At 44.6% G+C, this 19346-nt stretch overlaps 1 protein-coding gene across 2 annotated transcripts in view; it reads left to right on the top strand.

Moving 5' to 3' along the window:
* Positions 1-19346, top strand: part of EPHB1 (EPH receptor B1) — a 417402-nt gene that overhangs the window by 325559 nt on the left and 72497 nt on the right. For both annotated transcript variants that reach the window (XM_028518706.2, XM_036030689.1), the window contains 4 exons: positions 2883-3007; positions 10354-10516; positions 12750-12858; positions 13711-13775. In XM_028518706.2, coding sequence (XP_028374507.1) covers positions 2883-3007; positions 10354-10516; positions 12750-12858; positions 13711-13775 — 462 coding nt within the window. The remainder of the gene's footprint in view (positions 1-2882; positions 3008-10353; positions 10517-12749; positions 12859-13710; positions 13776-19346) is intronic.

Genomic DNA, 19346 nt, shown 5'->3' on the forward strand with positions numbered 1-19346 from the left:
ACTATGGAACCTCTAAAACTTAGAATGGTGACTGGTACATGGTTGATGCTCAGTAAATATTTGTTTAATTAATTAATTAATGAACTAGGCCATGATACTTAGTTGGAAGGAAAATGCATTTGATGGTCGAATCAGGATAAAAAATATTCCAACTTACTAGATTAACAGGGCCAAGTTAATACCATAAAAGTAAAGAGATACATGTCAATCTCTGTACTCAAAAGTCAACTCTATAGACAAAAATTGAGGACCATACCATACGAAAACCTGTAGTTGATATTTGCCTGTGATTTCAGAACTACATAGCAGAGAAGTGTCTTTGATCCAAAGGCTAAATGGTCACATTCATAGATGTATAGTACACAGATCACTATAGATGTTGGCTTAACTCTAATCTTTGCTGCTCAAACAGCAGTAGGAGAATTGGGTTCACTTCTGGGCCTCATGTCTGGAGAGAGATTTAGATAACATAAGCCCCATTTGGAAAAGAGCCACCTCAGGTGGCAGCATATCATGGGAGAAATAGTTGTAGTATCTAGCCATTCTTTTCAGCAGGAAAGACTCAGGGGAGGCCTAACCAGTTTCTTTAGCTATCTGACAAGCCATTCTGTGGAACAGGGAACATTCTATATTACTTCAGTTGGCAGAACTGAGACTAGTGGGAAGAAGACAGATTTCAGATAAGGAAGACTGAGAATTGGTGAGATTTACCCATATATGGAGCAGCAGCTCCTAGAGGCAGTGAGCCTCACATTGCTGGGGATACAGCAGGGCCAGGAAGAGACTACTTGAAAGAAACATTGTTGAGGGCTTTGGGACTGCATGAATTCAGGTCCTCCACAAAGCAGACACTAAGGTGGAATTAGATGTGCCAGAGATTGGGAAAATGGGGTGGAAACTAGAAGAGGCTGAAATGAAGGTCTGATCTTTGTGAAGGAGAGAGGGAAGGAGTTTGGGTAGGAAGAGTCTTAGACTGCAGTGCTATTATAAGGAAGCATTGGTAAGTCCACAGGGAAATCCTTGAGTAAAAGTTGCCTATTTAAATAGCCAGGAGTAGCCCTGGCTGGTGTGGCTCAGTGGATTGAGTGCTGGTCTGCAAACCAAAAGGTCATCGGCTCGATTTGAAGTTGGGGCACATGCTTGGGTTGTGGGCCAAGTCCCTGGTAGGGGAAGCATGAGAAGCAACCATACATTGATATTTCTTTCCCTCTCTTTCTCTCTCCCATCCTCTCTCTCTAAAAATAAATTTTAAAAAATATATATTATTTATTATATATTATTATATTATTTATTTTATATTATTATTATTATTATTATACATATATAAATATATACATATATGTATTTTTTTTAAGAGCCAGGGATGGGCCTGTCTTAGCATTGCGGCCACTCTCATTCATTGGTTGGGAGCAGCCTGTGGGAAGTGGGGCTCTCCATGGTTGTGCTGATGAATTGCAGAGCCCAGCTGCTGAGGCCATTAGTCAGTTATACTCCCAGCAGTAGATGCTCTGAAGGGTACACTTTTACAGCCACCCCAAGGTTTATAGAGGGAACTGTGCAAAGTCCCAAGTAGACACTTTGATTTTAAGGTCTTATCACAATACTGTCACACCGTGCTCTCTTTATGGTTCCCTGGACTGTAAGCACCTCAGAAAAGTGCTCTGCATCACCACCCTCTGCCCAGGACCTATCATGTATATAGGTGCTCACTGAGGGTCCAGTGAGTGGTAGAGAATGCAGCAACCCCCTCTCCTTGCCCCCATGACCTGGTAGCTGTGCTCTGTAATTTCAGGTCTTGGAAAGGAATCTGTTAACTTAAATTGAGGATAGTAAATGTCAGTCAGCCATGGTCCCCAGAGAAAGCCTGTAAAGTGGAGTTTGTTTGAGGAAACGACCTTGATCACTACTGAAGTGCCAGGACTAAACGGAACGGCCCCAGAGCACAGTGCAGACTGAAGCCTCATCCATTACCCACCTTTCCTACTGGAAAGACAACCATCATTTATTATTTCCAGACTCCTTTTATTTTATTTACACTGTGTAAAAAAATGTAGAATTGGGAAATAAATAACATTATTTCCAAACAGAGATTTCAGAATCACTTCACAGATTTTGGAATTATTATCCTGTTTCTAAATGTTTAGTTTGTGTATCATTTCCTCATTTATATGTGTGAGCTCTCTGTTGCAAATGTCCTCATTTGGAAAACTCTGACAGAAGTGTGGAAGAACTCTGTTGTTGGTCTATGCTCATGTGTTTTTGAGAGGTGCCTCCTCTCTTTCCTTTGAAGTGCAGCAAAATCTTATATGCAGTCTCAGAAAAAGATATTTGCTAGAATGTTCCTTTTTATTGCACAGTAATTTTGCACTTACCAGTTTCACTCTCTCACTACCATCCTTGCTTCCAGGTTCTCTTCTTTGCAGTCACTCAGCTCATTATAGCAAGACTGAGATTCATTCAACACCTTCTGCTCAAAAACATTCCATTGCTCCTCTTGTCCTACTGTTTGGAGCCTAGAGTTGACCTGTTCTCATGCTTTTCCTAATTGGCTTCAGCTTCCACAGGCCACACTGTTTTTCCATGATTCCTTTAACCACCTCTTGTTTTGGTCAAGCCTTTTTCCTCCTGACCTGGAGAATACCATGTCCATTCTAGCCCCCACCGTCACACATGTCATCCTGTCCTGAATTACCACTTTTTACTCCTTTGTTATCCAAATTCCATTCATTCTGCAACACACACAGCAAGTTCTACAGATCCAGCTCAACCGACAAGAAAAAAAGGGCCAGATTCAAACCCAATGACATTTCTCTCACTACTTACATGACATTTCTCATGTAACCAAGGGTCTGTTTATTTGCCCTGTCTTCCTTTCTTCACAGCCCCGTCCACTGTTCCCATCATGCACCAAGTCAGTGCTACCATGAGGAGCATCACCTTGTCATGGCCACAACCAGAGCAACCCAATGGCATCATCCTGGACTATGAGATCCGATACTATGAGAAGGTGAGTCAGCTCTGTCTTCAGGCTTGCAGGACCCAGGATCAGCCACTGCTGCATGGGTGGTGGCCAGCCAAGGGCACAAGGAGGCAAGCTGGAGGAAGTCCTGAGAGAGGGAGCAATCTGGTGATAGAAGCCAGAGGCTCCCTGGGAAAGCTCCCAGGTCTGCCCTGGCAAAAGCCTCCAAAATCCAGGCACTATCTGTACCAACTCAGGAAAGAACCTTCCATCCCACCACCCTGCTGTCTAGACAGCTCCTGGAGCTGGTAGGGTAAGACTGAGCCCTTTTCCCCAGTCATGTGCAGAGGTACAAAACTGCCAGGGGTCCCCTGAACATCATGAAAATTGTGTGGTTTTGTAGACTAGTGTTTTTCAAAATTTTTAATCAGGTGCCCCCAGTATAAGACCATTTACTTATAAATCATATACATAAACTACTGTGCTAATATATTTATGGAGGTTAAAATATTTAAATGTATAAAAATGAGATAGAATAGAAATTTGTATATTATCTTCCTTGACTGCTCTTCAGCAGCAGCTGCTGGGGGCTAAGCAGGCCTGTGCAGCTGAAAAAGGGAAATGGTGCCCTGCGGAGTTGTCCCTGGTTTCTCTGTGGGAGAAGAAGGGACTTCCTCCCACCATGGTGAACTGTAGCATTTGCAAAATCCCAGGAAAAATCAGTGGTTTCTATACTGACCCAGCACATTATTTGTAAAAACACCAGATTCATTCATTCATTTGTTCACATACTTGTTGAGTGCCTGCTATTTGACAGGTACTATTTTAGGAGACATTAGTGATCAAAACAAAGATTTCTTCCCTCAGGGGGCTTACTTTCCAATAAACAAGACAGACAATGAACAATGGACATAATAACCAAGGAAATCATATAGTTTGTTAGAAAATGAGTACTGAAAAAGGAAAAAGAACAAGCAAAGTGAATGGAAAGAGGAGGGTCAGGTTAGGAGTAGGAGTCAGTTGCAGAAATAAATGGAATGGTAAACATAGACCTCTAGGAGAAGGTAAGTTCTAAGTAAAGGTCCAAAGGAGGCAAGGGTATTGTGAAGCAGATATCTGGGGGATGGAGAGCTTGTGCAAAGTCCTAGGCAAGATCATGACTGGTGATTCAAGGAGCAGGAAGGAGACTGACATGGCTGGACTGATGCAGGCAATGGGGAAATAGTAGACAGGGGAGGTGATGATGGTGGGACTTAAGAACTTGAGCTTTCCCACTGAGCAAGATGGCAATCCTGCTGTGGATCCTGCTAAGTCATCAAAATGTGACTTACAGTTTTAAAGGGTTATTTCGGCTGTTCTGTTGAAAAGAGGCCTGCTAGATTACAGTCATCTAAGATAAGAATGATGGCAGCTTGAATCAGAGTGGAAGCAGAAAGCTGATGAAACATGGTCTATTTCTAGATATAGGAACTAAAGACAGAGCCAACAGGATTTCCAACAGGTTGGATTTTGGATGTGGGAGGCTTTAGCCCAATATTGACTAAGAAGGGTATTGCTGTGGGTAGAACATGTTTGGGGTGAGGGAAGGAACAGAAGACAGAAGTTTAGCTCGATGTCTCAAATGCCTCTGAGAGAGTCAAGTGGAGGTGTGGAGGAGGCAGCTGGAGTACAGGTCTGGAGTTCAGGACAGAGGACCAAGTCAGAGATGCCCCCTTGGAAGTTGTCAGAATGTCGATATATGAAAGCCCTGAACCTGGGTGAGATGATTCAGTGGGCGAATGGAAACAAGAAAAGGATCAAGGATGGAGACCTGCAGCCCTCCTGCACAGAGAGGCATTGTAGGACAGGGGGCATGCAGCATTGGGAAGCAGGAGCCCTAGCTCCCAGTGCCTTCCCTAACCAACCAGCCATGCAGCTACAGTCAAATTATTTAACCAGCCTGGGTCACGGTGTACATATTTGGAAAATGGTGGCAATTTACCTCCCTGAAAGTGGAGAGCCAAATGGACCACCAATCTAGTCTGCAAGGAGGGATGCCTTTCAGCCATTATAGCCAAGCTTGCAAAGCAAGGTTAAGATCAGGCAGCATTCTACACATTTAGAGAATATTGGGTTATGTAGACAGTTCATTTAGAAAATTAAGAGAATTGGGGGTAATTTAAACCATCTGGATTCATTAGCAACTATCTTATCTGTTCAGCTTTGAATTTGGGGTCCTTATTTGCTAGATATATTTTATCAGTTATTAAAGTAAATATTTACTTTCCAAAACATTTTGAACCAATCTTTTTGGACCAGTTGATCACATGATCTCATTTCATCATGAAAGTTGACCTAACAGTTCAATAGAGTATCATGTGTAGCCAGTATATGGTAAGATGTCACCAGTAAGGTTCCAAGAAGCCCCCTTCCCCTACATACACATGAACTTGAGCCTTGTAGCTTATTTCAGAAAAAAAAAATTTCTCTCTAGTGTGCCTTTTTGGGTGCTAGGGGCTTCACAAACATTATCTCCTTTCTCCCTTACAACTTGGTGTGGTGAGTATTAGTATCACTTACACCAGTTAAAACTGATTGTATAAAGATGTTTTTAAAAACAAAACAAAACTCATCCACAGTCACACAGCTAGGAAGTGAGCCTACAGCTTCAGTTCTTGGCTCTGAAGCAAGTGGCTGTGTGGGGAAGGAGTCAAATGCATGGGAGACCACCTGCCCTCCTCCTCATCTGCTGGGCTAACGATAGTCACCCTTGGGAAAGGGGTGAAGGGCTTAATGACAAGCTCAGAACCGAAACCATCATGCCTGTGTCCCCTGGCTCCTCACTTCCCCACCCACATCCAAGCTCCTGCACTTCCCTTTACATGCAAACCTCCTCCTTTGAAAAACAGTAATTAACCTCCACTTCTGATGTTACAAAGGAAGCTTCTTCTCCCATTTCAGGCCACGTCCCTACTTCTCAGTAATTTACACTAATTATTAACAGATACACATGCACAGCAGTTCAATGCCTGAGGCAGCTTCCACACCCCAGTGAAGCATATTATTGTCCCCACTCCATAGCACAGCATGCTTTCCTTGGGAACACAGAAGATTCTTTGCCAAAACAGCGGTTACTGTTTGGTATATTACTACAGAACTTTTCATTTATAAAGTGCTTGATTATAAAATTGTTACATTGCCTTGACCATTACTAATATGACTTAAGAAAAGACATTACCTGGTGAGGATATTTTGAAGTAACCATAATGATAATAATTCATCTTTACTGAGTGCCCATTATGTGTCAGATTTTCCACAGATATGTTAGCTCTGACCCTTAAAAGAAAGATTCTTGAAAGCTAGATATAGCCAACTTATAGATAGTGGAATGAAGTCACAGAAAGGTTAAATGACTTACTCATGACCACGCAGGTCACAGCTACAGAGTCACAGAACCAGAACTATAGACAGTTTTATTATATTTCAATGTATTTCTAAGCTCAGCTTGGAACTGAATGTAATCATGTTGATGTTGAAGATCTGAAAATTATTGTGGCCCCTGAAATAAGAGATTGTATCTTAGTTTTAAATCCAAATGCTTGTAACCAGAATTATTTGCCTACCTGCTGTACAAGGCCATGGAATCCTGGTCTTTAGAAGATGCAAATATAGATAGAACTCAACCCAGCAGGTGTCCTGGATTCAGTCCAAAAAAAAAACAACAAACAAAACCCAACATTCTATGCCACTTTTTCTAAACCAGGAATCAGCAAAATTGTCCTGTAAAGGACTAGGTAGTAAATATTTTAGGCTTATGGGCATTTGTAGCAGGAAAGCAGCCATAGGGAATATGTTAACAGATTGGCATGGCTGGGTTCTAATAAATCTTCATTTACAGGGCGGGAGGGGAATGAAGAGGGGGAAATAGGACAACTGTAATAGCATAATCAATAAAATATATTAAAAAATTCATTTACAAAAACAGGTAGTTGAGCATGTGCTATGCTTTTCCAGCCCCTGAAAACCCTCCCTGGTTCTCCTGCCCCACATCATCCTCTTGGTTTGTGCTTGGGACACCTTCCACTTTCGGCTCTGTGAACGGAATCAGTGAGGCCTTCGCCTCTCGCAGCAGCTCATTAATAGAGAGCTCAGACACCATCAAGCTAATGACACTCCCAGAGCCTCTCCCATGTTCATCTCCATTCCCATTTCAATACATTTCCATTCATCATTCTCTCTTGTTCATTGTCTTGTAACACTTTCCACTCCTGGTGGCAGTGCTTGTAGGCAAACCATGGGACGAGCGTCTACGCCTGCTCTCAGCTGTCTCGATGATAAAGCATTTAGGCATTTACTCACATTTCCTACTAACTGTGTGGGCTAAAACAGGCTGGTTTAGGCCTTGGGAATTTCTACTTTCCAAGTTTTAGAATCATTTGCTCATAGAAACTGGTCTGAAGCACGCTATTTATTCATTCATTTAGCACTGAATGGTTGAGTGCCCAGGCAGTGCCGGCCCTGGGCTACGTGTTGGGATGGAGAAATAGGGAGACATGGTCTCTGCTCCCAACAGCCACAGCCTCTGTCTCCCCCATAGTTATACAATCAGTCATAAGCAACCAAAAGAAAAAAAAACAACTTTGCCCTTCACTCTAATTCATTTGCCTGAAGTTGATTAATGGTTTTGAAGGGAAAAAGGAGTGATACTCAATTTAATCACTGAACTTCTTGAATGTATGCACTATAAAGTGACTATGGGTTAATGTTTTGTGCTAAAAACTCAAATGCCAATACACCAAAACACATTTTTCAGTAAAAGAGCTGCCTAGTCAATGCTTATTTCAAGCAGTGCTTACTTCCACAATTTCCAGTAAAGCTGAGAATTTAGGAAGTCACCTGGATTTTGTAACAATGGGATTTTGTCCTAACTTTCAAGGTGATGTGATTTTCACAGTTTCTGATCTCAGATCACCAGTGTGTCAAGACAGTAATGACCAAAGATCTAGGTGGCATCCCTTCTGTAATGAACAGCCTTTCTTCTGATGGCTTCCTGATTGATAGTGGTGGTGGTCAAGAATCCACCTGCTTTTAAAATAGATCAAATAAATGGTGGATGGGTAGTCCTTCTTCAAAGAGTCTCTCCACTAGGGTGGATAGCCCCTCCACTAGGGTGCACATGGGCCTCTTTGTAACTTTCAACTGTCTATTCAAGCTGACCTCTAACCTGTGGTCTCTTACAACTGCTTCCAAAGTTTTCATCACCATCCCCCATGCCACCCACATTCCACATTTCCCCAGTCACTTCCAGGTTCCTGAAGTCCATTAAAACTTGCTTTTATATGTTTCATTCTGTTCTCAAAGGATATTCTATTCAGTACTCACTCCCCACATTTATCCATCTGGCTAATTTCCTTTATCTTTCAGAACTCGACTCATGTCACCCTTTCTCTGAGCCCCTCCCAAATTCTTTATCAGTTTGGACTGAGTGACCTTCTGCTGTTCCCCTACAACTTCCTAAGCTGCCCTCTGCCAAGGCACTCAGTCGACACCATTGTCATTGTCTGTTTGTTTTCTGGTCCACCCACAAGATGCTGTGTTCCCAGTGGAGAGAGATCATGCCTTGGTACCTGCAGCTCATGAATAGCACCCAGCATATGATAGTGTAACTGTGATTGCCTGGCCAAATGAGTGAATAAATACACATCAGTACATCTTTGCCTTTGTGAAGTAAACTTTTACAGGCTAATGGTAGTTTCTTATCATTGTACTGTATTCCTTTGTACTGGCTTAACTCCCCAAGTTTTTTCTGTTATTGACTGAGGATGTGACTTACAGACCCTCACCATCAGCTATCCCCTAATTTGTCACCATGCCTCCAGAACTCCTGTGCCTAGAACTCATCACAGTGCCCCAGGACTGTACCTGGGACTTGGGGGCCTTCCTATCAGGGACTCAAGCTCTTTATTTCACCAATGTCCCCATTTTGCTCTAAGATTCATGGTATAGACAGGACAGGCCAAGACCCTAAATTCATATTCCTGAATACTTGGTGCTAAGCTGCATCTTCATGATGCTTTGCTAGAGGAAATCAGAGAGCAGGCTGGTGTGTCCAAAGGTGCTGAGGGTGATGTGTAACGATGGGCAGCAATGAGGACAGTTTGTGGGCTCGAGTACTGAGGGAAGCCTTCCTTGAAGAGGAGACCTTGGCAGGGGCAGGGAGGTATAGGCCTAAGGGGTCAGGAGGTCACAGGGAATCCCTGGAAAGAGGCATTTCAGTCCAGGAAAACAGACTAAGCAAAGGCCAGGTGGCCAGAATGTGGTCCTTAGAGGGGCAAGAAGGTGGCAATTTAGGGACATGTGAGGGATTGGAATTTGCTTCATTATGAGGGGCTTACAAACCTAGATGTAGGGGTTTTGTTTTTAGCTGATAATAGTTTTAGAGAAGGTAAGAGATCTTTTTTAGGAAAGAAGTTTGTACTTGATGGGAAGGAGAAGGCAGAAAAGATGGAAGGCTACAAAATCCAGGCACAAATCAATTGTTATATCAGATCAGCAGCAAAGACAGGAAGCCACTCTTTCAGAGCAGTCACGATGGGCAGGGGAGTCAGAAGATGAGAAGCACAACCAACATTTGTGCATACCAGAGGATACATGTGCAGACAACAGGAACTGTGAAGGACAGGGCAGAGGGAGCTAGAGAGAGTACCAGAAAGGAGGGTGGGGCTGACCCCTAATACATAGGAGGGGTAAGGACACAGGGCCTGCTCTTCATGGAGAAGGACATGCCTGCCCTGGAAGATGGTGGAGAGGGAATTGGAGGATGGGGACCCAGATAGACACAGGCGAAGGTGAATGGAGAAGCAGGTGTGGGCGGTAGGTACTCCAGCCTGGTCTTAACCTCTTCAGCAGAATGGAAGTACTTGAGGGAACTTACAGAGTGATCTAGTGCAGCCATTGTGAGGAGTGATGAGGGAGATTTTAAGTGAGAAAAGAAACACTTCAGTAGAAGAAAGGTAAGGAAAAGTAGGCATAGGGCAGCCCAATCTGTGCAGTTAGCTTCTGCAGAAGTCAGAGACTGAATTGCATTTCACATTGATGGATGTGCTTTGTTATCCTACTTTAAAAGCTTGGAGTGGGGAGCAGTAGAAAATGACCATGAGCCCCCCACCCAGCCCCTGAGAGCTCAGTGTTTGTTTATTCTCTTCAGTCTGTAGCCACTCCATGCTCCAGAGACAATTCTGTATTCCCTCAGTCCAGTCCAGTCTGTCCCCATTCAGACAGATGTCCTGGGGCTGGTAACAACTTCTAGCAGATCTGCAAGACCAAGAACTGATGGAGCCTGGGTGCTGGGTGGAGTGATCTGGGGCTACAGCAGCAGGAGCAGGCCACTGACCCCTCCCATTGCCCTTTTTCAGGAACATAATGAGTTCAACTCCTCCATGGCCAGGAGCCAGACCAACACAGCACGGATTGACGGCCTGCGGCCAGGCATGGTGTATGTGGTACAGGTGCGTGCCCGCACCGTGGCTGGCTATGGCAAGTTCAGCGGCAAGATGTGCTTCCAGACCCTGACAGATGGTAAGGGGTGGGCTAGTGACCTGGGCACAGGGAGGGCAGTTCAGGGCGGAGAAACCCCACACCAAAGAAGCTGCCCTTGCAGCCAAGAGGCTAGTCTCTAATTGGATTCTGGTAGGATTTCCTTGGAACGGTTTGCCTCCTGATACAGCTGTATAGGGAGACATCTGTCTGAAGTTTAGCCCATTTGGATCCAACATCTGATGACTTGCATTTGAAGGATCTCTGCATAGGATCCAGCGTGTGCCCAGCAGTGGGACCCACACATGGGGTCAGTGTGTCCTCTGGCCCAGAAGCAGGGCTCAGATGCCTATTGTTTTGTCACTTACTTCATTCTGTTCTTGAGGGCTGAGAACTGAGCTCACAGCCCAGGCCTCCAGGGAGAAAATGGACACACCGAATCTGTGGTGTGGCAGTCCCATGAATCCAGCATCTCAGAATATTTGAAGAAGCTTCATATGTGACCCCTAAAATACTTCCACCTTTGGGCTTCATTAGTTTCCTATTACAGCAATTTCCCCCACTCCTCGGAGACCATGCCCTTTAACACTTATGAAAATGAAATTTCCCTGCAGCCTGAGCATTGAGCATAAGTGTGTCTGCCTGCCTGTGTTCGCTCACTCTTTTCCTTAGCTAGCCGTGGACCATAGTGTGTGTGTTCATTTAACTATTTATTATCTACCTATCTATCTATATTTATATATTCATTTATGACCTATTTCCTCGTCGTTTTCCAAATGTCGGCCTATTCCCAACCTCCCAAATTGAAAGCCATTAATTTTATATAATAAGCAGCCTGCCCTTACGTAACATTTCATTTTAGGCTGGCACTCTTTGGCTAGGCATTTGACAGGGCTTGAAGTTTTCTAAGGACACATCATGTTTTGACAATTTAAAAATTCACCAGAAAGATTTAAAAATCAAATGATTTCATGTAAAAATCATAATATTCATTTTCTTGGGAACAGTTGTGAGAGGAGCGAGTGCTGGGGGACCTCCTGTGAGGCGCTGCTGCCCCACGGGCGCCCACCACTTCCCAGTGACGTGTTCCTGGGTGCCTCAGTGCAGGCTGTCTGGCTCCTGTAGGGTTGGAGTTTGCAACCTGTTTAGAGTGTTTTAGGTGAATTTTTAGTCATATTTTACGGATGGTGAGATGGGGTGGAAAGGTGAGCCAGTCCATTCAGATTAATAATGCCACTGGTACGAAAAGAACGCAGGCTGCCTTCTTTTCCTTAAGGACTCTGTCCTCCTCTTTGCACCTCACTTAACCATCCAGATTTATGGGCACTTTGGCATCAGGAGGTACACAGGATTAAAAGCCCAAAACTCAAAATGAGCTGAGCGCCGGTCTCTTGGCAATTCTGCTAGACAAATCAAGAAGTAACGGATTTCTCCCAAGAAGGTGATTCCTTTTACATTGGCAGTTAAATTTTGTAAACCCATGAGGGGTTAGATATAAGAGAGTTCTGGTAAATGGCCAAATTTGGGAGTATTAATCTTAATGACTGAGGTTCACACATCAGTAGTAATTACGTTCACTGAGGCTTCGGGCCCCAAAGGCAGCACAAAGGTGAGTCTGAAGGTTGAGCGAAGATGGGTCACTGGGGCTGGCAGACCTGTGGGGAGGTCACATTGCTTTATGACGTGTTTTATGTTTAAAGATCTTGTTATGGATCCTCACTGTGGTTCCTTGCATTTTTTGAGCCAAATTAATTTTTAGAAGCATGCATGTTACAAAAAGCTCTCCATGGAGGGAAACTGAAACTCTACCTTCAGTGTTTAAAATTGATTTCCAGAAAGTGGGAGTTTTTGAGAACAGCATCCTTGTCTTTAGCCATCTCTGTCTCCACCCACAGAGCTGAGGGCTGGTTCTCAAACATTGGAGGCACAAGAATCACCTCATGTGTTTGGGAAACATGCAGATAGATACCCTGCTCTTCACCCAGGGGTTCTGACTCTGGAGATCTGAGTGAGGCCCAGAAACTGCCATGTTTAACAGTTGGGCTTAGGAGATTCTGATGCAGGGTAGCAGGAACCTTGGTTCAAGACGTATTGTCATTAGGGTTGCCAGGTAAAACACAGGCTGGCCAGTTAAATTTTAACTTCAGGTAAACAACAGTGTTTGGGGCATATCTATACTTATTATATATTGTATGGTGTCCTTGGATCATACATTGAGTGTCAGCTGTATGCAAAAGGCATACAGAGAGGGTTCTAATGCCTCATTCTTACCTAGATGATTACAAGTCTGAGCTGAGGGAGCAGCTGCCCCTGATTGCTGGCTCAGCGGCGGCAGGAGTCGTGTTTGTCGTCTCCTTGGTGGCCATCTCCATCGTCTGTAGCAGGTAGGCCCTCCACTCCCACCCCTGACCGTTTTCCTTGGACCCTGAAAGCCACACATTCAGACCCCTCCCAGGCTGTGCAGACTGTCCAGGGCCTGACCCTTCATGGACACACCACCAAACTCACAGTCATCCCTCCATCTCAACCCACAGGCAGCCTAGAATTCTCCAGATTACCTTCTCTGTGCCTGGAATACAATCCTCTGTAAGAACTGGGCAAGGTTATGAGTAAACAGCATCCATCCTCAAGCTCCATTTTAGACAAGACTCTTAGAGCCCCTCACACACCACAGTTTTTTGGAATGACAGTTATAAAATTGCATTTGACCCAGTGGAGCATTACAGCCTGTGCCTCATGCAGCCCATCCTCTGGTTAGAGAGCCAAAGTTCTCAGCAGAGGGCATAAGGCAACAGGCAGGAGAGGAGCCAAGGAGGGAAAGAAGAACTCCAAGTTCTGCAGAAGGGCTGGCCCTGGAGGCCTTGTGAATTTTTAATACTGTTGTTACTGCCTTCGGTGGTTAGCCCAGATTCTGCTGTGCACAGCCCTGCAGTTGGCCCCTCCCAAGCACTGCGGCAGTGCAGCCAGAGCACTAATAGGCATCCTCAAGAGCCTCTGCTCCAAGCTCTGACACAGCCATGCCTGGCCTCTAAAAGACTTTGACTTGAAAGCAGACTCAGCTGCCCACAGTGGTGGTCAAGCTAGACCTCTGGCCAGGACAAGAGCTATACCTAAAGTGAGAGTCACAGTTCCCCATCCCAGGAGATGCCTGGGTGAGTCCCTATCAGGACAGGAGGCCTGAGTGGAGGTTCCTGGAACAGAGAGGCTAAGAGAGCTCCTTTTCCTTGTATCCACAGGAAACGGGCTTACAGCAAAGAGGCTGTGTACAGTGACAAGCTCCAGCATTACAGCACAGGCCGAGGTGAGTAGAAAGCAGACACCCACTGTCTGACCCTTAGAGAAGAACCACAGTGAAGCAGGCAAGTGCTTGGAGGGCTCCTTATAGAGAGACTGGCTGGCCCTGACCACAGTCCCCTTTCCAGCCAGTCCCCAGTACCCCAGCACTGCCTTTCTTTGCAGGTCCTCAGGGACCACAGGCTGTCCCCTCCCCACCACCATCTGCTGTCTGCCCATTGTGGGCACTCATTGGATGCCTGGCAAGTAGATTATCTTTTGCATTGATAAGCCTGTATAGGACAAGGGAGTGCAGGGAAAGATTGGTTTAGCAAGTCAATGAATCCTGAAGTCAGACACAGTGGAGAAGGATGGAGGATTCCCTATTAACATCTTCTGCCTTATCTTATCCAACTGAGCAGCTGGGGAATGTGTTAACCAAATTCACAGATAAGCCAGAGAACATGAATGTAGGGAATTAAAAAGATAGCAGAGCCCAAGAGACCAAAGTGTTGAGATATCTCCCAACTATTTTCTTTTAAAAAGTTACCTTAAAAGTTTTTTTCACTCATTATCTTACTCCTCTCTTTTAAAAAATTGATATCTAATATTTTTGTAACTAAAATTGCTCCTCAGCAATGTGTAACATGAAGTCATGTGTCAGAATTACTCTTTTATCTGTGTAATTACAACATTGCAGGGTCTGAAAATGTCCCACTGGGTCAGTCAGGCCACCTTCCTGCCTCCACAAAATGGTACTGTTAATCCTTGCAGCAGACATGTTCTGTTTCTAAATAACTCCTTTTTAATTCCACAGATGCCCTCAGAAGTCTGTCCCACACTTTGTGCTGTGCTCTGTCACAGGCTTCTTCCATAAGCCTCACCTAAATCCTTCTATTGTAATGTAAGCCCTGTTCTGTTCATGCAGCTGTGAGCAAGGAAGACAGACCTTGTCCATGGGCAGTTCTGGGAGCACAAATGGGCTCCAAGGAGAAAGTTCTCATGAATCAAACTCATCTCTTCTCCAAGGTTAGGGTCTCCAAGGCATCCACACAGCAGCTTCACCACAAAGGAACTCATGTTCTAACATGGCCAGTGCTGGCTTGGGTTGTATAAAGGCTAGTCTGTAGATAAGATCTTGTTTTCCAGGAGCTTTCAATCTAAAACCAAGAAACTGGCAAGGGTTTGCAGAGGATCAAGCCCCAGACAGCTGGCATGACGTTCAGACAGTCACGGTTGGGAGAGAGGCGGGCTCACTAGTGCAGAAACAGTCCCACAGGGCTTCAGGGCAGCCCCACAGTCAGCAGCACAAAGAAGGGTGGGGATTTGAGAGAGGGGCCATCTCTAAATGCACACACACTGCTCCTGACATGCTCAGAGTCCCATATACCCCTCTTTCTTTCCCCTTCCAGTTCACTTGGGCCTCCTCTTTAACCAGATGTCAGAGGGGGAACCCTATTGTGTTCTCTCTCCTTTCCTACATCCTGACTCTCTGCCTCACTTCAAAATCTGTAGATGCTTTTACTTATATTTACCTGTGCATTGAAGGCAGGGCCTTAGCTTCCCAAGCTAGGAAAGAAAGAATTCAATTGTATCTAAGATTCTCAAGTGAAGGTACCCTCCAGGTGCTTTAGAATTACCTGCCTGCCTCCTGGCCTCTCAGGATTCTGCCATGCCTCCCCACTGCACCTTTGCTCTTTGCAGTATGGAGAACCATTGTAAAGTCCATTTCAGATTTAGCATCCTGCTTACTCTCTGGGTGAGACATTTAGAAATGGCCATGGGGACACAAATTGGGAATACCATTTTGAAGACTAAGAGATGGCCAAAGGTGAGAATGGGTTGCCCTAGGAGGGAGTTTCTATTTTAAAGATATGCAAGCTATGCCTTGTCATTGCCCCTTGGGTAGGGTATAAAAGGTCCCCAGTCATAAAACCAGGGTACAGCTTGGTGCCTTTTTAGCCATTTCACTGTGAGATCTGACCATTCTCCTACTCTGGAGGGACAAGCCTGCTGGGCCACCATGTGGTGCTTACATGCACAAAGGTGTTCCAAAGTGCTCACAGCCTTCTTCTGGGGCATTTTGTCATATCTAAGGCCTGCAGAAGGAGGCTTCCCTGGTTCCCAGGGTTCTACAGAAAAATAAAAACTCGGTCTGCTATAACCATTGTCTTGCTTCAACCAATGAGGACAGCTGAAGACACAGTGTTGATAAGCTGCACAGTCGCCATCCCTGGGATTCAGGGCAATTCCAGAGTTCTTTGTGGACCAGAGGTCACTCCCTTAGCTGCCTTAGAAGTCTGTCTTCTCTTTAATTCAGTTCACCTTCTATAAATGTCCTTCCCCTCTATTCACAACTGTTCTCTTTTTATCCAGTCCCTAAAACCTGGCTCCTCTTTGCTCCCAGGTTCTCTACACTCAGAGTCTCATACTCTGAACCACATTAGTACATTTTGTCCCATGGACATTGGTTCCTCTGACTAAAGCTGTCACTGTGGGAGAATCACAGTGCAAAGTCTGTAGAGCTGAAGAAAGACTTAGCACATGTATAACAGGAGAGAAAACAAGGCTCTGATGGGGGATGGGCCTGGCCCAACCCAGGGAAGGGGTAAGAATAATTATGGAGAGCCTACTCTGCACCTTTATTCTGGTAGCTCACATCAATTCACCTAACCCTGACAATCACTCTAGGAGGTTGGCATTTACCTCTAGGGAGGTAAATGACTTACCTAGGTCACATGGCTCATAGGTGGCAGAGGTAGACTGCACACTCTAAATCTGGCTGCAGAGCCCTTGCTCTTCCCATTACAGCAGCTCAAGGCACCTGGTAGTCAGGAGCAGGTGATGATAAGGTGAGGAATAATTCTACATGTCCTGGTTGGTGGTTTGTTACTCCCCTCGCTGGGTCTCAGGGCAGAAGGCAGAAAGGTCGATAAAACCTGGTCTGAATGTATGCACCTACCTATACCTGGGCCACCCATGTGCATGCACCTTCCTGCAGGATGTGACAACAACCTGGAGCTCGGAGGGCTTCTTGCCCTGGGAATGGCAGAAAACCTGCAGGGATGCCCCAGCCCCATTCATCATTGCCCAAGAGGGCCCTGCCTCTCTTCCCAAAGGCAGGACACATGGAACCATAGAGAGGCTGACAGCCCCTGCCCTCCCAGATCTGCCTTTCAAGATGGTGCAAAAGCTGAAGGAGACATCATGTAAATGTTTGCAAATGAAATACTTTTCTAGCCCGTTGAGATGTGGTAGATATGGTCAATTTAAGAACACAGTGCTCTCTGAGACACTGCTTTATGCCCATCATCTGAGCCTGGAGCACAGTGAACAGGCATGTAAAAGAGAATTTGGATTTGGGTGAAATATACTACAGGAAAGGCAGATTGGGAAGAGCAAGTATGCTTGATATGATGCTAGATGCTTGGATGTAGAACCTGGGAGCTTTTGGTTCATGTTCAAGGGTGGGTGGATGGGGCTGGGCGTTTCCCACATCCAGGGAGGGGCAGACACATAGTGTGTCCTCATGGTTTATGTGGGCTAATTCTCAGGAGGTGCTGGCTGACTAAAAATTGCCTGGACAATATGATGCAGGTGGGCCAGGGTGTGCTTCAGAGTCTACCTTAGGAAAGTTCCAATTGGTTCTACATTTGGAAAACACTACTGGGTAATTATGGGGCTTGGATAATTACACACTTGATGGTGGTTGGCACCTTACTGATTTCTGAGTTGGGTGGAGTGTGTAAGGTTGAGAAAGAGGAAAATAAAGTCTTGTTAAGAGTTCAGGGGCTTTCCAAAAGCAGCCCTACCTAACAGAACCATCTCCATGTTACACAAAACCACAGATACAATCATGGAGCTAATGTTATTAAGCTTTGAGAAAAGCACAGGCATCTAGGGTAAGTGCCCAAAGATTGTAGATTAGCCAAGATTGCAGCACTCTAATTTTCACATAGGGCAGAAGGGCAGAGCATTAAAACAGAAGAGTGAACTTCATCCCTGCCAAATTCTTCAAGAGACTGAAGCAGATGGGTTCTGGGCATTCAAAACTAAATTCAGTGATCATTAGGAACCAACACAAGATTATTAAGAAAAAAATAATGGGACCTCATCTCATTTACTAGGGTTACACATTTAGTAAATTCAAGAGGAACTGCAGATGTAGTGAATTTTTATTTTGGCAAAAATATTTTATCTCCCAAGGGAAAACATTGTAAAGTAGGTACAGAGCTTGTCTTCATACCAAAAGAAAGTGGGTTAGTGACACTGTCAGCCAGGCAGGAAGCCACCAGTTTTATTCTAGTCCTTGTCCAATTCAATCTCTTGTTTGTTTGATTGTTTTTTAAATTCATGAGTTAGGTGCAGGCCTAGGGATTCTTATCAAGTTTGTGGATAACAGTTGGAGAGCATAACTAACACCATAGAAGACAGAATCAAAATTCAGAACTATCCATCAGTGTTGAATGCTAATTCAATATCTGCAAGAAGAAATGTTTGAGGGATAAATGTGGAGTCTAGTGTTTAGGTGAAAACAAAAAGGAAGCAGTACAAAAAAAGAGGAAACCTGAGTTGCTATTTGTGTAAAAAAGATGTATTTAGTTGACCACATAATTAATATGAGTGATATATAGCTAATTTTAAAAAGCCAAGCAGTTATTGATGCAGAATAATGTTCTCAAGTTTTGAGCATTTAACTATATTTAGCACTTTATCTGTCTTGATTAATTTCATCTTCATAACTGCCCCATTACGTAGATTTTGCAAGTGAAGAAAGAGAGCCTCAGAAGGGACAAGTAACCTGTCCAACACCTAGGAATTGGTGATTTATAAAACAAGGTTTTAAACTCAGGTCTGCCTGGCTCAGTAGTCCCAATTAAAGTTCAGATCAGAGGAGGTGATGCACAGACCTGCTCTCCTCTATGCTGGGAAGAACACATCTAGAGTGATGTTCTTCATTCTGGAGACCATTTCAAGAAGCACATTGTCAGCAAAGCACCTGTTCAGGGGAGAGCAGGCTGCCTGTGGAGGGTGTCAAGTCCCAATCTGTTACCTTTGAGACTTGGATACAGGTTTGGTGCAGAAGAAATGCAGGCAGGGACCTGGGGGGCATCATTAAGCACAAGACCATTATGGGAAAGGAAAGGACATGTGGTTGCTGCTCTGCATGAGGTTAAATGGAATCGTCTAGTGGAAGGTCAAAGAAGGAAGTTGTGATTCAGTAGAAGAATATACCCACCCCTACACTGGAGCTGTCTAAAATAGAGGCAGGCTGCCTTGTGGGAGGTGAGCTCTTCATTCTTGAAAGCATTCAAGCAGAGATAGTTCTCAGTCAAGGATGTTGTAGAACAGATTCCTGCTTTAGGTGAGACATCAGACTATATTAAACCCAGAAAAACACCTAGATACAAGATTCTACATCCAGCTTTCTTGACCCTGGGTGGTAGATGTGTGCCAGAACTATAGAGGGCATAGCATCTAGCTCACTGGGAGTCACCTTGAGCACCAAGGTAAAAGTCAGATGTACCCCCTGGAGTAGGAAGACAGACTGTGGAAATTTTGGCTGCCTCTTCTAGAGGTAACAGGAGCATTTATAACT

The sequence above is a fragment of the Phyllostomus discolor genome, chromosome 7 (assembly GCF_004126475.2).
Source record: "Phyllostomus discolor isolate MPI-MPIP mPhyDis1 chromosome 7, mPhyDis1.pri.v3, whole genome shotgun sequence".
Taxonomy (NCBI): domain Eukaryota; kingdom Metazoa; phylum Chordata; class Mammalia; order Chiroptera; family Phyllostomidae; genus Phyllostomus; species Phyllostomus discolor.